The sequence below is a fragment of the Magallana gigas genome, chromosome 10, assembly GCF_963853765.1.
Source record: "Magallana gigas chromosome 10, xbMagGiga1.1, whole genome shotgun sequence".
In the NCBI taxonomy this organism is placed as follows: domain Eukaryota; kingdom Metazoa; phylum Mollusca; class Bivalvia; order Ostreida; family Ostreidae; genus Magallana; species Magallana gigas.
Genome location: NC_088862.1, coordinates 33,577,739 through 33,599,016, shown reverse-complemented (window position 1 = coordinate 33,599,016; position 21,278 = coordinate 33,577,739). Strand labels below are relative to the sequence as shown.

The window sequence follows — 21,278 nt, the reverse complement described above, 5'->3', positions numbered from 1 at the left end:
TTAAAGTACCATCACGTAATGTTGAAGTATCAGCATGCAATGTTAAAGTACCATCATGTAATGATGAAGTATCAGCACGTAATGTTAAAGTACCATCATGTAATGTTGAAGTATCAGCACGTAATGTTAAAGTACCATCATGTAATGTTGAAGTATCATCATATTATGAAGATTACCTATATGAGGCAGTTGAGGCGTTCCATACCAATATTATTAAGTTTTACATAGACATAGTGAAAATTATGTCCATTTCCTAACTAGAATTCTTTTTCTTTGATAAACATTCAAATGAAGTATAATTTTATAGATAGTTTCTTTCCCAAAATTACCATCGAATAGCGTAGCGCAGTGGGTCACTACGGAATATGTAAGTCATGTGTTCGAATCCAGCTGGGGCTTTTATAATTTTTAAATTTCTGTTTTTTATTTATAATGTACTTGAATCCACATTAATCTAAACAGATGACCCATTCCACCTTAAGATACTCAATGTAATATAGTACAAATAAACTGGTCATAGTACCTTATTAATTCCTAGTAGGGCTTGTATATGTAAATTAATTAAAGGTACGAAACTTAGAAAATTTCATTCTTTAGTTGCAGTAAGCATTTTATTGCCTTAAATAAATGTTTATATTGCATGAAAGAACTGTTGTTTACGTTACAATAATTATGTATGAAGGGCACATACAAAACTAACAATGGGCGTTTTTTTATTTGTTTATAAAAGAGTGATCTGTCTATAATTGTGCTAAATTGTAATGATGTATTTGAAAGCTTCATTCATTCTATAGATGTAAATGTAGCGAAGTCAGCTGATAGTAAAAGCCGCATAGTTCATTTATATAAGCGCTGGAGGGTTTTTTCACAGGTTTTTTTTCTGTTACTTACCTTAAATGTATAGCTTAAAATATAATGTATAATCTAGCTATTTTTTTTTTTGGCAAAAAACATATTTTTCAAGTGCAATGCAGCCATTTTTATATTTTATTATAAAATATTAAAAACATCGCTTGTAAACAACAAGTAATCAGAAACAGTTCTGCACTTAAACACCAAAGGACCACAGATCTAATAAGTATAATCTTATTTCTTGAAGCGTAACGAAATCCACAGGTCAATTCTTAGAGTAGCACTATGAATGACAATGTCCGACAACCCACGATCCATCTACAAGAATGCAGTGCTGTATTTTTTCATCGTTTCGACTTCACTGTTCACGATTTTCTCTCAACTTCTTTATACGTAATATCCAACCTCACCGGTGAAGGCTTCCAAAATGGTTCCATATTAAAACTACTAGCACCGCCGAAATGTGATCCAATGTTATTAAAGTTACGCGAATTTGAAAATTGGCGCCTCGGAGGTTGCGTGGGAACTGGCGGTTGCGTGGGAGCACCAAAGAAGAAATCGAACAACCCTTGAAAGGGTGACTGTGTAGTGGTAGGGGGATTAGTGGTAGGACACTCGTACCATTTGTACACACCATTCTCGATATACCAGTAGTCGCACTGAGGGGAATTATACTGTGGAGCGGCCGTGGTTGGCGGTAGAATTGGCGCGAATGTTGGCGCCGGGGTTGGGGCGGGAGTTGGCGCTGGGGTAGGCTTCGGAGTGGGTGCGGGTGTCGGTGCGGGGGTGGGGGCGGGGGTGGGGGCGGGGGTTGTAGTCGTTGTAGTAGTAGTAGTGGTGGTAGTTGTGGTTTTTCTGGGAGTTGTGACCACTTTGGGTTGAACCGTAGGTGGTGGACCGGTTTTCGGGAGCTGGCAGGGATACCACTTGTACACACCACGGTCAATGTACCAGTAGTTACACTGTGGATTGGGTGGGGCCACGGTGGTCTGAATTATAGGATATCGAGGTGGCTGTGTTGCATAAGGTATTGGGGCGTATTGTTGCTGTTGTGGGTGGGGACTTTGTGGAATGGGATTGTATGGCTGGTAATGGGGTTGAGGGGTCTCTGGAACAGGATTGTATTGCTGGTGTTGTTGAGCCTGTGGAGCCGGGTTGTATTGTTGAGGGGTGTGAGACATCGCTTGCATTGGAGATTCTGGGATGGGATGATATTGTTGAGGTTGGGGCGTTTGTGAAATGTAATGCTGCGGTTGTTGTTGTTGAATGGGAGCATAATGTTGTTGCTGTTGTTGATGAAGAGTCTGGTGAATCGGTGGTTGTTGTTGAGGGGGTGCAGTTTGTGGTATGGGGTTATATTGCGGTTGTTGTTGTGGTTGAGCGGTTTCCGGTACGGGAATATACTGCACTGGTGGCGGAGGATCAGTCGCCTGAGGAACTGGATAAAACGATGAAGGCTGTACAGGTGCTTGGTACTGAGGCACCGGGATATATTGGGGGACAGGCACGTATTGTACCGGGACATATTGCGGTGGTGGCTTTGTTTGAGGGGCGGCGGTGGTACCACCTTTTCCTTTGCCTTCAACCTCCACTTCCCTCTCCGGCGGAGTGGTAGTGCTTGGGGCGAGGGTAGTTGTAGGTTTCGGTGCAGGGGGTGGGACCTGATGTACTTGAGGGGGATAGTACTGGGGGTAAGGATAATACCCTGCTTGGTAGTACTGCGGGGGCACTGCGTATGGTGGATGGGCAACCATCGGCTGTTGCGGTAGAGGTTGCGATGGAGGATTGGTTGCTCTCTGTGCTGGCGGCGGTTTTTGTTGCGGTTGTTGAGATGGTGGATAGGTTTGTGGCTGATAAAACTGCGGATGCGGCTGTATTGACGGCGGCGCTTGATGTTGCACTGGTTGCGGTGATTGTTGCTGAACTGGCTGTGGGGGAGGGTAGAAAAATTGTTGCTTCTGAGGTTGAGGTTTACCTATGAATAAAAAAAACCCAGACGGTAAACGTATTATCCGAAAAAATAATATGAAGTATACTAGTAAATGTAGAAAATTTTTAGTATAATCTATGAAAATAATTATATACAGGATAAAATGATACATTATTAACTTTTAGGTGTCTGCTTGTTTTGTCCTCTCTCTATGTCATTGTTCCTTATCACTACTAGCTGAGTTCATAAAGGAAGTAAACACATAACACCCCTGCGAATGTGTTCGGAATGTTTTCTTTATCGTTGCTAAGTAAGTAATAAATCCAGAGGTGCTCGAATGAAAGTTCACGAGACTTCACCAATATTTGTTCACTTCCTGTGAAATTTCGAGCGGAAGTATAAGTGTTCGGATAATATTCTCAAAATACGTAAGTACTGGTCGTTTTTCATATCATATCCTACTGTGATTTATGTTAAAACGGGAAAAGCTTTCAAGATGTATGTCTTATTTTACCATCTAGCAGTTATTTATATTAAACGATAATATTCAGAACAGAGTTATCGTTCGTGTGCAAACACGTGTAGAGTGGTTGAAAATATAACCATTTGGTTGCTTAATAAATTCATAGCCATGTTTGATGCTTGTAGTGTGCAATACCATGTTTTAAAAAAAAATAATGGGTGTCTGTTTTGCATTAAAACTTAGTATATCGAGCCATTTTCAAGGTACATTCTGCATAAAATGGTATAGTCTGTTTCACTATTGATGTTATTACTAAGTCAGGCGCGGATCGAAAATTAATCCTCAGGAGGGATCTCTTTTAAGCATGTTAGTTGTTGAAACAGCGACAATAACTAACTTTTGTATAGTCACATTTCTTTCTAGAACACATTTTATTCACCAATTGATGAAGATAAAGTTCAAAATCAATAAATCTCTAGATTTTATATTTGACTACTATATTAAGAACCTAGATACATGGACTGTGAAATAGACTTTATACACGAGGTACGATTTTTACTGCGAAACTGAAAGGGTCAAATAAAACCACGTGGTCTAAAATTTGAATGACAATAACATTCGCAGGGGTGCATAAGAAGTAAACACACGTTTTCCAGACAGCAGTTCATTATCATTCACTATGTCACACTGTTGGGACATCGAAGAGGTTATTGACCCCCGTTTTACTCACTGTGTACAGTGTTTACCGGTGTTAACCAGTTTTAGTCGCATCTACCAAGTGAACCCTATTTATTGTAACATTCAGCTTTTAAATGGCTCTATTAAGGGAAACATGTTTTCGTATTACATGTAAAAATATGAGTTATTATGGAATGTCCCCTACCCTTTGGAAGCATGTAAAATTGACGCATAATAAACAGTGACATCGAATTTATAGTACCCCCCCCCCCCCATTCTTAAAATGACTAGGATTTTCATGATTTGCGAACGTCTCCTTTTTTGCATGTAAATAAGAATTAGAATTATCATAGTTTGCAGAATTTCCTTTTCTTTTTGCTTGTCAAAATAAATCTGCCCACCCTCCCCTTCTACAGATCAAACTAAACTGGATTCCTCAACAGATAACATACTAATCAGAGAACAGACCGAAACAATCGGTGTTTAACGGAACCACACTAAATCAAAATCTAGAGAGAGAAAAATACACAAAAATGGTTTTACAAGTCTCACATAATCATTCTTCCACAGATCGCTACAAATGCCAATAATTAAAATGGTTTAAACCAACAAAATCGAGACCTGCATGCTGGCACTAGCATGAAAAATTAATTTGATTGGTCGATCAGAATCAAATCGCCGTCTTTGTAGAAAAAATAGAAAATAAAAGGAAGGCGTGTGCTCAGAATAATATACATGTATTATGCCTTATTTATGTGTAACTTGCAGAGATAAAAGCGGATGAAAGTCCAGGGGCCAAGATTCTACCCCCCCCCCCCCCCCCGCTTTCCAAAGGGATTAAACGAATCACCAAAACTAGACCCCGTACCTCTTTTCCTAGGCAAATTGCCAGTTTTTATGCATTACTGATTTACTACATGTAACTATGCGTACTACGTTAAAGGGTTGGGTATAATGCAAAATATAAGGTTGTTTTGGACACCTATATATTGGGACGCACATGTATTTCCTATCGATATAAAATATAAAACCGAGTTTAATTATTTTTTTTCTGTACAAATTGTTACAAGCGTAGAGGAATGGTATGAGCGCTATCTTCAAATCTGTTAGTTATGAGTTCGAATCCCTCTGAAGTATTTATCTCTCTTACCTTTCCAAATTCTTTTAAAACATTTTTTGGTCAAACATTGTAAAAATTTTAATATTCTGAAATGGTAAAGATATTTTGACTCTATTAATGCACGTTTATCCACGTGAATATAGACAGGTGTTCCACATCACCTTACTTAATACATGTAAGATGCCTGCTATTTTTTATACATTTTTTATACGTTAAATCATTAGAGGTTTGTTTTATACTTAAACACAGAGCTGATTATATGTGAACTGCATGCGATAGTAAGGTCATGTAAATGAGTGTATATTATGTAAACTTTGACAACTGAGTCAGACATTTTATATAGTTCACGTACATTCCAAAATTTGATATAATAGACAGTTTGCGCCTTTAACTCATATCAGAGTCCTTTTCAAATTTGAACACCACTTCTTTAGCATGTTTTGATTTGGCCAACGGGAATATTTCAATGAAACGTCGGACATACATTAAACCTTTCAATATTTTGAAATGTATTGAATTAACCTGTAGAATTGACAAATATGCAGTGTGGGTTTTTTCTGGGCGGACAAATGAGCATTACATGGAATGGTGAGATTTAGGTGAAAGCCTAGTACATCGTCGCCATGTCAGAAGTGCGTGGGTCACCGGAACGAATCAAGGGGCGTTAAAAATCAATTAACACCAGATGTCGCTCCGACAAAGGGGGTCAAGCTTAATAGCCATAGATCAGCACTATATCTATTGACAGGAGTCATAAAAATAGCATCAAAATCATTTATGCGATCTAGAAATTCCATATACACACACTTTTCGAAACTGGGTGAACTGAATTTGTTCGCGACTATGTTATACACTGTACATCTACATGCATATACTTCTTTTTTGTTCTTATGACTATAAAGCAGTTTCGTATAACTTCGTGATATTGGCTGAAGCACTAAGAAAAGCCTAACTGGTCATACGTATTTGATCACATACATTTACTGGTATCAATATGTTTAAAGTATGCTCATGTTCGCATACAGAACACTGCCTTACTTCGAGCTTATCTTTTACAATGATACTTTATAATAAAAAAATGCAATGGTATAAAAAAAATGTTGATTAGAGAATAGATTAAATAAGGCTCAAAATTAAAAAAAAAGTTTTAAAAACTGAGTTTTATTGTCTTAAAGGAAGATGTTGGGCCATTATTGTCTATAACTAACAATTTAATCTAATATTACAGGGTTGATGGTACATACCAGTCAATTTCTGTTTCCCCTTATATGATGAGTTAAATAATAATACAACACTGTCTTGTTCTTTGGGAAAATTGATCGAGAAGCAATTAATGTAAAAAAAGAAAGAAAATAAAAAATCTGATTTATTGTTTATTGAATTTGTCGACAATCAAGATTTATTCTTAAGCAGAGAAGGGGTCTTAAAAATTAAGAAGACGCACACAAGGTTGTGGTTCTTGTCGATTTGCGCCAAAACGTAAATGAACATGATTTCTTTTATCCAATTCCCATAAATGTGACAACATTATCAACGCAGTCTGCCTAGAATTGTCAATATTTTTATAGTGCACAGTAATGTATATATTGGTGATTTCGTATCAAAAATACTAGTCTTATCAATCATACAAGTACAAAAAATCTCATATTTTTGCCTAACAATAAATGTCGAACGTTACTTGCAAAATATCTTTCTGATCATCCAGTAACTGAAGTACCTAATGAATTGTGACGAAATGGCTGGCGCATGCCTAGAATTATTTATATTGATGTTACAGTGTATCATAATTCATGAAAATATGTATTTGTTTTTATGTCAAAAATACTTATCAATCATACACAACGACTTCTCTCGTAACTCTTTTCTGTCGTAACAATAAATGTCAACATTTCACGTGAACGTTACTTACAGAATATCTTTTTATAACTTTCAGTACTTTAATTATATCATACCTTGGTTCCTATTGCGGTTTACGGGATGCTGACGTTGATGTTGAGGCGGGGCTTGATGCACTGGAGGGACGGTATAAGCAAACGTCGGAGACGACGGCACTGTTGGCGGGTTGTGAGACGGTCCCCTCGCCTGACCTACACGTGACGTAGAAGGCCGGTGGTTACGGTTAGCGCGGGGTTTCGGAGGACGCTGGTACTGTGGGTGGACCAGCTTTGCTTGGGCCCTCTGGGGTCTTGCCATTTGCTGTGTCGAGGTAGGATTCAACTGGCTCCGAATGAAAATCCTCTCCCTTGCTCTGACCCGCGGGACTATCTTTAAGTTCTGGGATTTGGGATAATCCAAATATTGGCTGTTGCCATGGATACTGAACGAAGGCGCCGGGGGAGGTACCGGGGGTTGGCTTGGAGAAAACTGCCTTCCCCTTTGTCTGGACGAAAGCGAGGCTTTGGGTTTGTCGTTAACACGTTGCAAATACTGAGTGCTAGATTTGCCCGAAATAAAGTTGTGTATTTGTTTAGATAGAGACGGGAGACTGGGAAAGTTCCACTCGCCGATGAAATCGACATTACCTTGCTTTTTTGCCGCCTCAGACAAGGCTGCCACTAACACCAACAGAACAAGCCCGCGTGTCGCCATGGTGACAGTGGACCTGGAAAACAACGACAAAAATTGTAAAGGTCAAAGGTTAAAGGTTACGGTAGAAAATATCATAGTTTAAAACAAACCGATGTAACAAGTCTCAGTTGAGTATAATTTTCAGTGTCGAATAATTAGTTAGTGTTATTGGTATGGTAAAAGGCTTAAGTAACGATTAGGTAACGAGCATTATCAAATAAAAGAAAAAAGGCCAAAATAGTCATCGGCATTATTTGTATATTTGTAACATGTTTTGAAAAGTTTTCGGGGGAAATTCGGGTTCACTGAAGTTTTTGATTTGTCTGTATGGGACTGCATGGATACTCACTTTTACCTATAGCTAGTATATACATGTATGCATACAAAGTGTTAAAGCGCACAACGATCCGTAAGTTTGTCTGTACTACTTTTGACTTATTTATCTCTGGAATAAATTTTGACTCCTTGTTTGGAATCAAATTTGACTCCAACGATTCATTATTCATGAAGAAAGAAGGTAATGAAATATTCGGATCCAGAAGTGATAATTATCCTGTTCATGTAAATTTCTACGTTATAGAATAAAATAGTTAGTATCAGGCATTGTCTATCATAGCATTGCTTTATCTTTCAGTCCCTTTTTTTTTTAAACTACAGATACATGTATATTGTATGTTATAACTTCAAAAACTGCGACATATTAACGCAAATATGATTTGTACTAGCTTAATCATTTAAACTTAGACAGTACCCACGCAACTAACATGACTAACTAGTGCAGTTAAACAGTATGCTTTATTGTTTTCATTCGATTCTGTTTTCAAATGAAAGTACTATCGTTTGTAAGTACTTTGGAAGACCAGCTACATAATCACGGTCGCACTGCAAAAAGCTATTTTCCTCTCCCTACATTTAAAATGCGGTATTTAAAATTTAACAAACGCACAAAGTAATTTGTTTATTAATAATGGACCAGCGTGCTTTTCTGTTGTATTTTTGGCGTTTATAAAACAATTTTCCCTACCTTTTTCTGTTTCTTTATTCCAGCTAATTCGGTGAGTATAAAACGGCTTGTACATCGACCTAGTGCTAAAACAGGGCCCCATAAAGTGACCATTGGTCTCAGTCCATGATTGACAGTCCCCTCATGCCAGGGATCAATAAAGACTGATCAGATCGATAACCAGTGATCGAAAATAAATCGATGCCAGAACCAGATTTATATATTTTACAGACCTAAAGAAAGCATTCAAAAGTTTTGGCAACTCAAATACATTAATGACCCCCCCCCCCCCCCCCAAAAAAAAAAGTGCTTAATATTTATTTCTAAAATAAACAGATTTCCTGGGGTGGGGGGGGGGGGGGTTGTAACATCTTTAATATGAACAATATTAAATGATATATATATATATATATATTACATATAGATATGAACCACGCCATGCTAATTTATTTTTTCGTAAACTGTAGTACAGTATCAATCTATTTTCAGCATTTGATTGTGATTTCAGAACATTTATTTTATCAGAGAGGTTAATACATGTATGGAAATTGGGGTGGGAGTCCGAGTAGTAATTATGTTTACATGGGTTCAATACCTACTTCTGATTATCTTTACAATGTTATTTTAAGTTAAGATGTCAGGGAGTCCGACAACCCCCTAAATTTGCACATTTTATGTAAGAATGAGCCTATACTTGTCACTGACATGATGACCAGAGTTAGATCTCCGCGTTAATATAGTTCGTTTTGGTGGTCATTCTAGACAGTGCAGGTCAAACAGCACATTTTGAGGTTTAGACTGACCAGACATAATCTAATTTAGTCACATGATGAGAACTTGTAAGACACGCACTTGCAGTCCAGTTCTGACTAAAGTGTGACCCAGGCTATGTTATAGTCACTTTTTGACGAATTCTTGTTTTAATGAGAATACACCTGCCTTGTAAAAAAAAAAAAGTATAATTGCAATCGATACAAGGTGAAAATCTAAGAGTTCTTAATTGAGACCTCTATTTTTACCTGAAGAAATAAGCATAAACATGCACGTAGATTTATAATGGGAAATGTTAACACCTTTCATCGTTCGGAAGTCACCTCCCACTATTTCTAAAGGTAATATCCAGGTACTTTTTATGTCGATTGCAATGCATTCTCTTTAGACTTTCTATTTCTAGTTTTGTATTGAAACCCGCAAATGCCCCTGTCTCTCGGTTACGATTTATGCATGTCTAAGACTGGCGACGAATTACTAAATGCTAAAATCTCCATTTCCGTCAGACCAGTCTTACAATAACTTTACAGACGGTGCTTTTTTGAATCTAGTAAGATTCCTCTACGATGTCTGATCAATAATGTGCATTGTCCGATACGATGTCTGTGCGATATCAAGACGAATCGTGTTGACTCGTGTACGAATTTGGGCGATTAAATAACGAACGCATTAATATCTTCCTACGAGAAGGTAGGACTGGAAGCGATTTTTATGCGATACTTTTACTTTAAGAATGAGACAGTACAAAACGGTCGACGATTGCTACAAAAGAATTCCAGAAAGGAACACGAGGTTTTATAGCCATAAATCTGATGTGGTAATCAAAAAAATGATTCATAAACAAATAAATGAATTTATTTGTATAAAATACGAACTTGGATATAGTTTTTTACTTCACAACGTAAGATAAATAATGCAATCGGGGTATTATTCCTAAATGGATTATAAAAGATATAAAAAAAACCACCTTGAGTTCACGTATAAAATTATGTTCATTTGTGGGTTAATAATACTAATTTAATCAATATTGTGACTAAGTTTGCAACTGTGACTAAAATTGTGTTCATAATTTGCTGGCGGTAATTATCCTGTACAGGTATATGTAAAATTTCGAAATTTTTGGGTTCTGAAGCAACTTCCATAATTGCTGTAAATGTAATCTTAGTCTAATCAGTCTCGTATTTTCGTACGAACTCGAATTTCAGTCGCAAAGTTCTCGTATCAATTGCACCCGCCCCTAAATGGCCTGTTTTCGTATTGAATTCGTATCAATCGAACTGCATTTCCATCCATTCATTCAGAGGACACTCTGGGAAAACTCGATGAACAATCGCAAGAACTCGTAAAATACTCGGGGTAGATCGGGATAGATCGTAGAATATTTGTAATACCGTAAAATCTACGGAGTTTTGTGAGTTTCATGTAAATGACGAGGATTTATTGCGTCTATGCCAGCGAGTGTGACTATCGTGCGAGGGTCAACGAATGCCTAAAACTAGTACTGTGATAATTCTTTAAAAATTGCTGCGTTTTAGCGATTTGCTGCGATGATAGAAGACAGCCCACGACTATCTCTACGATGAACCCCAAAAAGTGCGATTATTGAATTCCTGTGCTATCGTAGCTCAAAATCGTGACAGTTTGATAGAGGCTAAAGCAATAGAAAAAGTTTAAAAACAGAATTTGGTTTATTTTTAATTAAGTGATTAAACACAGATTGGACATACAGGTATTTATTATTATGAAGTGGATAGATACAAAAGTTAAAAAGCGCATTTAGAAAGTACCAAAACTGATCGTTTTAAAGTATGAAAATCTATTAGTCACTGACACCAAATGTTGTTGACTTTCGAACATATCTTCTGGGCATCGCGTACATGTACATGTATGCTAACAAAGTTAGTATTCGTCCATTGCGTTCATGGTCACATAAACTTCTGCGGAATCTTGTTATCAAATTCCACACCTGACCTACTGCTTGCAAGAACTTTTTCTGACCATCTCATTTACATAACCGGGCTGACCAGGGCATCCGGTGCCCTGATACGACCCCCCAGATGAAAAGTTCGGCGCACAGTACAGTAGTATTTTATGTTAATGCGCGATCATACCATGCACATTGAACATTAATTTAGCAAGCATGTAGACGCGTCATGATTATGTTAATCAAGCATGTCAAGCTGACTTTCACTCTGGTCACTACCACGTGGTAATGGTTCTGATATTTATGCATTTCATGTGTGTTGGTGTAAGTTATTTGTCTGAAGATATTTCCCATTTGTTATATTTTCTCTGACACACAATTTATAGAAGCATGCATCTTTCATCATCCATGATGCATATTATGCATACGATATTAAAGATATGTAATTTTGCGGTTGGAAGAACATCTTGAAACTTTAATTTACAGAACCGATTTATATTTCATAGTTTTGCCATCTGTGAATTGACTTTAAAGGGGCATGGTCACGATTTTGGACAATTTTTTTTTTCGATTTTAATGTTTACAATGCTTCAGTAAGGCATTTTTAATAGGCAACCAAAATTTGAGTGTCATTCGTTGAGTTATAAGCGAGTTACAGTACTTACAATTCTTCGCTATGTAAACAAAGCGTTTGTTTACATTTTGAATGTTGAAGTGAAAATTCCAGTTTTAGACCTCAAATAAATGTGTTAATCGTTAGGTGTTAATCGTTAGGAACTGTTTATTTATGCTTAATATGAATAAGAAAATAGACAAATCAGCTTGAAAAGGAATTTTTACTGGTATATTGAACCTATGTAAACAAAAACAGGGCACGAGCCTTGTTTACATGACGAAGAATTGTGAGCCCTGTATCTTGCTTAAAACTCATCGATTGGCACCCAAATTTCATTTCATCATTAGAAATGCATTCATAAAGCATTGTAAATAATAAAATTTGACCAAAATCGTGACAATGTGTACATCAAAGATACGTGAGTCCCACGTGAAAAGTTGGTTTTATCAACAGGGACATCGTTTGACGTATAAACCGTAATCATCTGTGGCATCTGCACGCTATCCGGAATTCCGCAAAGGCCGTGCCAGCAATCGCAACTTCTTTGGTTTTTCCGGTAGAGCTTGGAAACACACTCCTCGGGACTTTTCAGTAGAACTCGGAGAGACGCTTTTCGGGCGTTTTCGGATGAGCTCGGATTTGTTTTTCCGAGTTTTGACGGAAAGTTCCGAGAAATTGCGATTGGTTGTGCCAGTTTACTCTTTAATATGATCAGACACGTACATGTCCTGGTTGGGGGAACAGCTAGGGGACCCCTTTAGGAAATGGGTAATTTTAAATTTTCAAATAGAAAAATTAAATTTGATCAAACTAAATGCACATTTACCTGCTAATTATCTTTTTGGACAGTTTTATAACGGTATATTATGGTAGGAAAAGACACGAAACAATAGCTACTTTCTCCCACTCATAAGAATTTTGAGGGTTCTGGAGTAAGTATGCATTGCTTTATATATTTTCCTTGTCATTAATTTATCAATTCATTATCTGTGTCAGATGGCGGTGATAGATGTAGCATCTTATTCTGTATTTTTTTTTATTTAACTGGAGAATGTTAATAATAATTACATGTGATTCTAATCCGTGGCATGTCAGTGATAACATTTAGTTGATGGGCTCTCTGAAATCCCCCCGTGCAGCATATAAATATTGGAGTATTATGCAGTTTATAGTTAAGGTACCGCAGCGTGGTTTCTCCCTTAAACTTTACGCTTGCGCGAGTTTCAAGTAGTTCTCATGTAAAATTGCCGATCGCCGGCCGAATACGATTCTTTAAAAAGAAAGATAACTCTAGATTTGATAACGGCATTTATTTAAAAAAAGATAGCAATTGTGGTCATTTTCCCCCCTGCATGTAAGTTGAGATTATAAATAAGGCAAGTCACAGAATGGATTTTTGGAAAATTTCATGAAATCTTGTTTAATATTGTGTTAGTTAGAGCGTGAATAATTAAAATGGCTCTTAAGCGGATCCAGAGAAAATTTTCCCGGGGGGGGGGGGTTAAGGGGTTGGGTCCGACGGTTATTTGAGTTTGCCGGGGATGGGGGTTGGGGTGTTGGGTCTGAAGCATATTTTTTGGTAATTTTATAATGTAAATTTAAAGAAATATGAATTTTGAAGGGTGATTTTGACCCCCCCCCCTTACCCCCTCTAGATCCGCACATGATGACTTGAGGGTCGTGGCCATTTTTAGACTGTATTGATCTTCTCTAGAAGAAGAGCTCTATCTAAAAATACTGTAAACAACCCAAATTCAAAATGTAAATTTGGTGGAATAATAATTCATATGTAAACAAGTAATATCTGAATGTTTTTGATAGTTGTGATGGTCCATTTGTTGACTGACGATCGAGTCTGTCTTTTCGGCGAGGTGGTGAAACGATACATAGATGGTGCACATGCTTTAATATGTTTGAGTCACACATATACGCGCTGCACAATGTAAGCTTTTGTTTCAACAAAACTCGATTGAGTTACGACCGTTAAAATATTTTTGATATAAAATTCATCCAGATGTTCATAAAGGCATTAAGATGCACGTACAAACATTGTTTTTTTTTTTTTTGTTTTTTTTTTATTTGCAATTTTTTGTAATTACATTTTTCACATTCATACATACACAAACACACCATAGATTATAAGTTATTATACTATAAAGTTGATACAATCAGGGAAAAAAAACTATATGACTTCTGCTCTACATTTTGTATATATTAAACATTACAGAAAATATTTTTCCATTCAGACCATATTGTATTATGTTTGTAAAAAGAAGAATTTCTAATTGCTAGACAACTTTCAATTTCATATCTATAAAGTAAATGACACATTAGTCCAGCAATGTTTGGGGTTTTTTTTATTACAAAGACATTGAAAAATATACTGTTTGGTAAATAAAATTAGAAAATTAATGACTAAATTTGACGTTGAGAGAGGAGCCTCTCCGAATAATATATTGATTACATTAAAACCAACTCTCTTCGAGACAGTATTGTAAATATGCATACTCAAACTATTCCAGATAGCAAGTACAGTAGGACAAGATGTGAAAATATGTTCAATGGTTTCAACTTCACTCTTGCAGAAAGTACAAGTGTCATTATCAACTAATTTTAGCTTTTTCAAGTAAGCTTTAACTGAAAGAAGTCTATGTAATGTTCTATATTGTAACCATTGTATAGAAGAGTCTTTAGTGACCTTGAAACATATTTTAAACACATCCTGTAAAAATAATTCAGGATATCCTCTTTGTACAGTAGCGGAATTCCATCTTCTAATTGATGTTGGTAAAATACCTACTGTATTAGAATTAATTAGTTTGTAAATATGCTTGGTACATTTCTTGTATGAAAGAATTTCAACACAATGATCAAAGGACCAATGCTATGGCTGTAGGTTTCCTTACAGAACTTTGAACCTTTACAAACTTTGCTACAGCACTGATCATACTGTTGTATTGCATAAAACATATTTCAAAATTGAATTTCTTTTCAAAATCAGATTTTGATAGAAATGATCCATTTTCATATAAAAAGTCTTTCACAATTTTAACACCTCTTCTGTACCATTCTTCATAAAACACAGGCTTTTTATCCAACTTGATTTTAGAATTAAACCAAACTGGAGCATATGTTATGTAATCATTTGAAATTTGACTTTGGTTAAAATGTGTATTCAATACAATAAGCCATGACTTCAGAACATCTCTCCAAAAAGTGTTGGTACAGTTGTTCAAAAGATTTTCAATAAAAGCATCACCAAAATCCAAAAATCCAGACACAATATCTCCAAACACTGCTTTAAAAATACTCAACCAAGATTGTCCCCCCCCCCCCTGCACTAGTCTTTGTATCCAAAAACACTTTAAAGAAATTATAAAATTATTCAAGTTCACCATATCCAGGCCTCCTGCTAAGAGGTTTTGTGTCACGACTGAGCGTTTAATTTTATCACACTTAGATTTCCAAATAAATCTAAAAAAATCATTGTTCAAAAAATTAATTGTTTCTATTCTTGGATTTGGTAATGAAATAAGTAAATGGTTTATTTTTGGAATAATAAGACTCTTAAGTACAGTAAGTCTTCCTATGGGAGTAAGAATTCGCCTTTCCCATTGTTGGATGAGTGCAGAGATTTTTGGAATTTGAATATTATAATTTAATTCTGGAATTTGTTCCAAGTCAACAGAAAAATGAATACCTAATAATACAAATTCAGTGGCTCCCCAATCTAATTTCCATCTACAGTGATGAAAGACCTCAGATGAAATTTTTTTTGAGCCAAACCATATAATTTTTGTTTTTGAGCTATTAACTTTCAACCCCGATATTTTTGAAAATAATTCTAAAGTTTCGAGAGCATTGAATAAAGATGAAGCAGAACCGTCAAGAATGAGGGATGTATCACCTGCATACTGGGATATTTTATGTTCTCTATCATACACAAAAAGCCTCTAATATCTTTATTTTGTTTAATTAGTATAGCCAATATTTCAGCACAAAGAATGAAAAGATATGGGGCTACAGGGTCACCCTGACGACATCCTTGCTGTATTTCAAACTGTTGCGACAGAAAGCCGCTTTGGAGTATAGCAGCTTTAAAATTTGTATTGAGAATTTTTACCCATTTGATGATATGATTTCCGAATCCAAATAAAAGTAACACCTTATAAATAAATGACCATGAAATTGAATCGAAAGCTTTTTCAAAGTCAATAAGCATGAGTAATCCAGGGATATTCTTGACTTCTGTATAAGACATAAGATCATAAATAAATCGTGTATTTTCACCAATGTATCTACCTTGTATAAAACCAGTCTGAGTATTAGAAATAAGTAAATCCAGAGTAGATTTTATCCTAAGACTGACACATCCAGATATTAACTTGTAAAAAACATTCAATAGTGTAATTGGTCGCCAATTTTTTTAGGAATTGCCTAGGTTTGTCACCTTTAGGTAGGCATGATATAACTCCTAACCTCTGAGACACTGGCAATTCTCCACGTAAAAATATTTGGTTAATTGCTTTTGTTATATAGTTTTTAAGATCAGCCCAAAAGAACTTATAAAATTCAGCTGTGAAACCATCACTTCCAGGCGACTTGTTATTTTTCATGTTTTTTAAAACACTTAATGTTTCACCTTCACTGAAGTTTTTATCTAAAATTTTAGATGTTGATTTATCTAATTTTGGAATATTATGAGGCTGGATAGTTGATTCTAAATCTATATCAGAAAGCTCATAGTCTGCATTTTTAAAAAGATTCTCATAAAAAGATTTCACCTCATCCATGATTTCTAACTGATTATATAAAGTCTTCTCTTCTGATACTACAACTTTTTTAATAATTCTATTAAGAAAATTTCTTGACTTTAAATGACAGAAATATTTAGTAGGTTTTTCTCCTTCATCTACCCATTTTGCACGAGAGCGTAGAAAGTGTCCTCGTAATTTTTCTTTTCTGAAATTTTCAAGAGCGGCTTGTTTTTACAATCTTACAATGAAAGATCAACTACATTACTATTTTCTAGCTCATTAATATCTGATATCAGTTGCTTTTCTATCTTGTCATTCTTCTTCTTCCTATAAGATGAATAAGAAATTGTCAAGCCCCTTATTTCCATGAGAAGAATTTCCAAAAATGCAGACTCATCTATGGAGTTTTTATATTGATCTTTAACTGACTGAATAACTTCTTTAACTTTTTCAACATAAGTTATATCCCGAAGTAAATTATTATTAAATTTCCATAGCCCTCTACCTCTTAAAAAAGTATTGAATAAATTTAAATTCAAATACAACAGCAGAGTGATCTGACCTATACCCAAATTTAATCGAGACATTGTTGATAAGCAGCGAAACTGGAGCGGATCAACGTTTTTTAAATTCTAGGAAACATGTAAACTGAAGCTCGGGTAGTTTCATCAAACAGCAATGTCAGTCTCTGTTTCATTGCTGTCCACTCGTCCTCAGATACCCACAAGTGATCACATCCTTTACTTATCAGTATATATAGACGCCATCACTTGTGGGTATCCGACGATGGCTTTTGATGTAATCTGTGCATATTTTACTCGAAAATCACAATCGGAGCTTCTCGGGTCTTTCTGTCAAGCTCGAAAAAAAAAACCTATCGAGTGTATTAACATCATTTACCGGATGTTAAGAGTTTTATGCAAAATGGAGTCGCTTCTCATTAAAATAAGTATCGGCTTATGTGATATTTTTAGGGTATATCATTGACTTTGGTGAAGTCTAACCTACATCTCAACAGATCCTAAAATGTGTTGAATTTATATCAAGTTTTATAAAAAGAGGGGTTGTCATGGACGCCTAGGTAATGCATTCGAGGTGTTTTATTGTTTCAGAACCTGCCGGAAAGTCCGAGGAGTTGCGATTGTCGAAAATCAGTGTGAATTTTAACCTGTTTTGATGCAAGAAATAGACAGTTACTTCCTACCGAATGTCCAAGGTCTTGTTGAATTGGTTCGGACTTCTATTTTTAGAAATGTTGGTAATGACTCAGCTAAAATTTGATTTCACATACTACGACACACACTTGTTATATCAATTTCTGTTTCATTGTTTAGCGCATCATATCAAACCGTCCTTTAGATGTGTATTTTTATCCGTCTGTCAAACAGAAACAAGAGTTTTATTGAATAATAAACGTATTTTTATCTTGGGCACTCTGACATTGCGGGACAGTAATGTCATTTCGTAGTATTGTCACGAGAATCGGTAAATGGTTTGAAACGTTTGTATCAAACACAAAGACCATTAACAGGTGTTTATTGATAAGAAATCGACAGATATTGTGTCCATCATAATCATTACAACCCCCATATCCACTATTCACGCAGAAACAATTTTGATCTAAGTTTCTTACTTAACCGTACAATACCACCCTTACCCAATACCCAAGCAGAAATAACATTAAGGAGGCCCAGGGGTCATCAAATTAACCATCAGATCTATGCCTAAAACAATCAAGATTTGATTTTTTTTCCTATTAACAAATCTATGTACATCTTCGCTAGCCAAAAGTTTTCGGTCCACTTCGCTCCCCATGAAGCAGAGTGGACTGAAAACCCTTGGCTAGCGAAGATGATCTATGTATAAACTAAAGAAAAAATACTTAATTTTGTCTCAGTCTTAAATTCGGGTATTTTTCTTATATAATTATATAGAGCTCTTCTTCTAAAGAAGATAAATTTAAACTAAAAATGGCCACAATCATTGAGTTCTCCTATATACAATTTTCTTACAAAACTATCACAATTTGAACTGTAATTTTGTTCTAGGAGTCATCATTTTGCTGATACTTAATTTGTCTAGTATTCATTTTTTTGTAGAAATAATGTCATTCTGTATGTTGTCAGACGCTTTGGTATTCTGAGAATAATTTTGGCTTGATCCTCTATCATTTTATACATTTACTTTACATTACTTTACAAAATAAAGTTAACTCTGTATTTTTGAATAGACAAATTCTATCTCTACGCTGTCTTTGTGTTTTTAACATAATTATGTATAAAACTTCAAGTAGCATACAAAAACAATAGGTTAAGACAGTGCATAAAGAAAAAATGTGATGAGACCATGAATAATAAGAGTATATCCACTTTCGTTCGATGTCTCCATCAATTAATATAAAACGATATCATTTGTCTCAGAGGACTTCCAATTTTTGAAAAAAAACCTGAGACAGTATACCACTACTACTACCTCTTGTGACTACAATCTTACATAACAATTCATACAATGGACCATTCCAATTCGTTTATTTTCTTCAACCCCGTTGTTGCACTGAGAATCTTGGTTGATTCTACACAAAAATTCAGCTTAAATTGTTACCCTCAAATTCTCTTGGGATTTTAAACATAAATGCTTTCTATTCTTCCATATTGTAAAATTAAAAAAATCATAACATTTGGTTCATTTTTATATCATGTTATGTGCATTCATCCGTTTAAAGTTCTTCAAGAATCTGAATCTTCTTTATTAAAAAAAAATGAATAAGTGAATTTACCAATAAACAAATAGATGAAATAATTAAACAAACAAATAAATAAAAAATTGATATATTCAAAGTTTTTTAGTAATCAATAAAACACTAAAAACACATTTAAAGTGTTTTATAGTGTTTTTTATTAAATGCATGAATATAAATAAATAAATGAATAAATAAATAAATAAATAAATAAATAAATATTTGCCTTACCTTATCCGGAATAATGTGATAACTGTCCTTGATCAGGGGCTATAACTCCGATTAGTAAAGTTTCTGTAATATGTCCGCACTTTTTGCCATAAACATATGATGAGAGTTAAAATGAATTAAGGGGCTTGAAATTATGAATTTACCAATTACGAAAAAGTCAAATATGAAAGAAATCACTCAATTAAAATTAGAATAAAATTGATGTTTCTAAATAAAAAAAAATAACAAAATAACACTTACTTATTGCAAAAGAAAATTTTGTATATTATTAGTTAAGAAATTTCTTACTCCAAAAAAAAAAAAAAAATAATAATAATATAAAAATAAAACTCGTTAGTTTATAAAAAGATAATGCTGGTCATAAAAAAGAACCCGTTCCTAACCTTTGGTAAGCAGACACCAGAATAAACGTAATTGATATCGAGGAAAGTGAAAAACATGCCAAAAATAGGTCACATCATTTAATTAATCACAGCTGACATTAATTACGATCATAACATCATAACAGGCAAGTGTCCTGATTGAAACATCTCACGGACATTTGTAGTTTGACTTGGCCAGCGCACCGTAGGAATACTCCAAGAGGCAAAATATTCGATTTATAACAGATCTGGCAAATAATCTACCTCTCCAAGTATTAAAATATGTATTTTCCCGCCACATTTCTTTCATTATTTAAGTACAGTAAAACTTCTTAAGTACGAACACGTAAATAGCGAATAAAGTTTTATGGAATCCCCCGCCAAATTCTGAACAAATTCTTGCAAACTTCTACGTTTATATCGAATTCGGTTATAACGAATTTACGGTTACTGCGAACCGATTTTGAGTCGCGTAGAGGTGAAAAAAGGCGAAATTTACTTCTTTTACAACAAAAGTTTTACATGGTTTTAAAAAAATTAGCTTTATAAATTGAAAAATTTCTTTAAATGAGTTTATTTTTACAGAGATCCTTCAATTTACCATCTAATTAATATTTAAAATTTCTAAAGAAGGTATGTTACAACGCACTTTGCAAATTACGCACTTTGAAATTTTTTTCAAAGTGCTATAATTTTTGGACCAAGTCAACGTACTTTGAAAAAAATTGCGTTGATATCGTCGATATTAACGCACTTTGAAAAAAAATGTTCAGAGTTTAGTCGAAATAATATGTAATTTTAGATATTTAATATAAATAATTGTTTCAACCTTGTGTAGCTTAATGGGATATATTTTAAAAAGGACCCTATGCATTCTCAGCTAACTTAAAAAAAAAGTTTCTCGATTAAATCTTTTTCTTTTTTCATAAGCTTAAGTAGTTTGACAATAAACATAAAGAACAACTCGGGAGATATGATTTATTCCAATATGACATAAACTGCATCGCTTAGCAACTGCATTTTCCTTTTTTTGTGCATGCAGCAAACTTATTAGTTTTCTGGTACATTATGCTGTGCCAGACACAAAAATGATTTAATTTTTTATTGATAATAGAGATAATCTATGAATATTTCAACTGGCTTCAATTGCATGTACTTATAAACAAACATGATGTGAAAAAAAGAAACGTTAGTTATAAGTATAAAAACAATATGATCTTTTAGAGGATCAGTGCGAGGAAAAAAATCCCACACCCTAATGCTTAT

General features: G+C 34.9%; 1 protein-coding gene across 1 annotated transcript; it reads right to left on the bottom strand.

The window, feature by feature from the left end:
• Positions 1 to 979: 979 nt before the first annotated feature.
• Positions 980 to 19,752, bottom strand: LOC105344426 (uncharacterized). Its single transcript, XM_034454564.2, has 3 exons — positions 19,651 to 19,752; positions 6,996 to 7,645; positions 980 to 2,827 (listed from the first exon to the last, which is right to left on the bottom strand). Exons 2-3 carry the CDS (start codon positions 7,630 to 7,632, stop codon positions 1,218 to 1,220), a joined length of 2,247 nt encoding a protein of 748 aa, XP_034310455.2. The 5' UTR covers positions 7,633 to 7,645; positions 19,651 to 19,752; the 3' UTR covers positions 980 to 1,217.
• Positions 19,753 to 21,278: the final 1,526 nt, after the last annotated feature.

Coding starts and splice junctions, on each gene's coding strand:
- LOC105344426 (XM_034454564.2), bottom strand. CDS start 7,632: ATGGCGACACGCGGGCTTGTTCTGTTGGTGTTAGTGGCAGCCTTGTCT. Junction 2,828..6,995: donor AAACCGCAATAGGAACCAAG/GTATGATATAAT, acceptor TTTTATTCATAG/GTAAACCTCAACCTCAGAAG.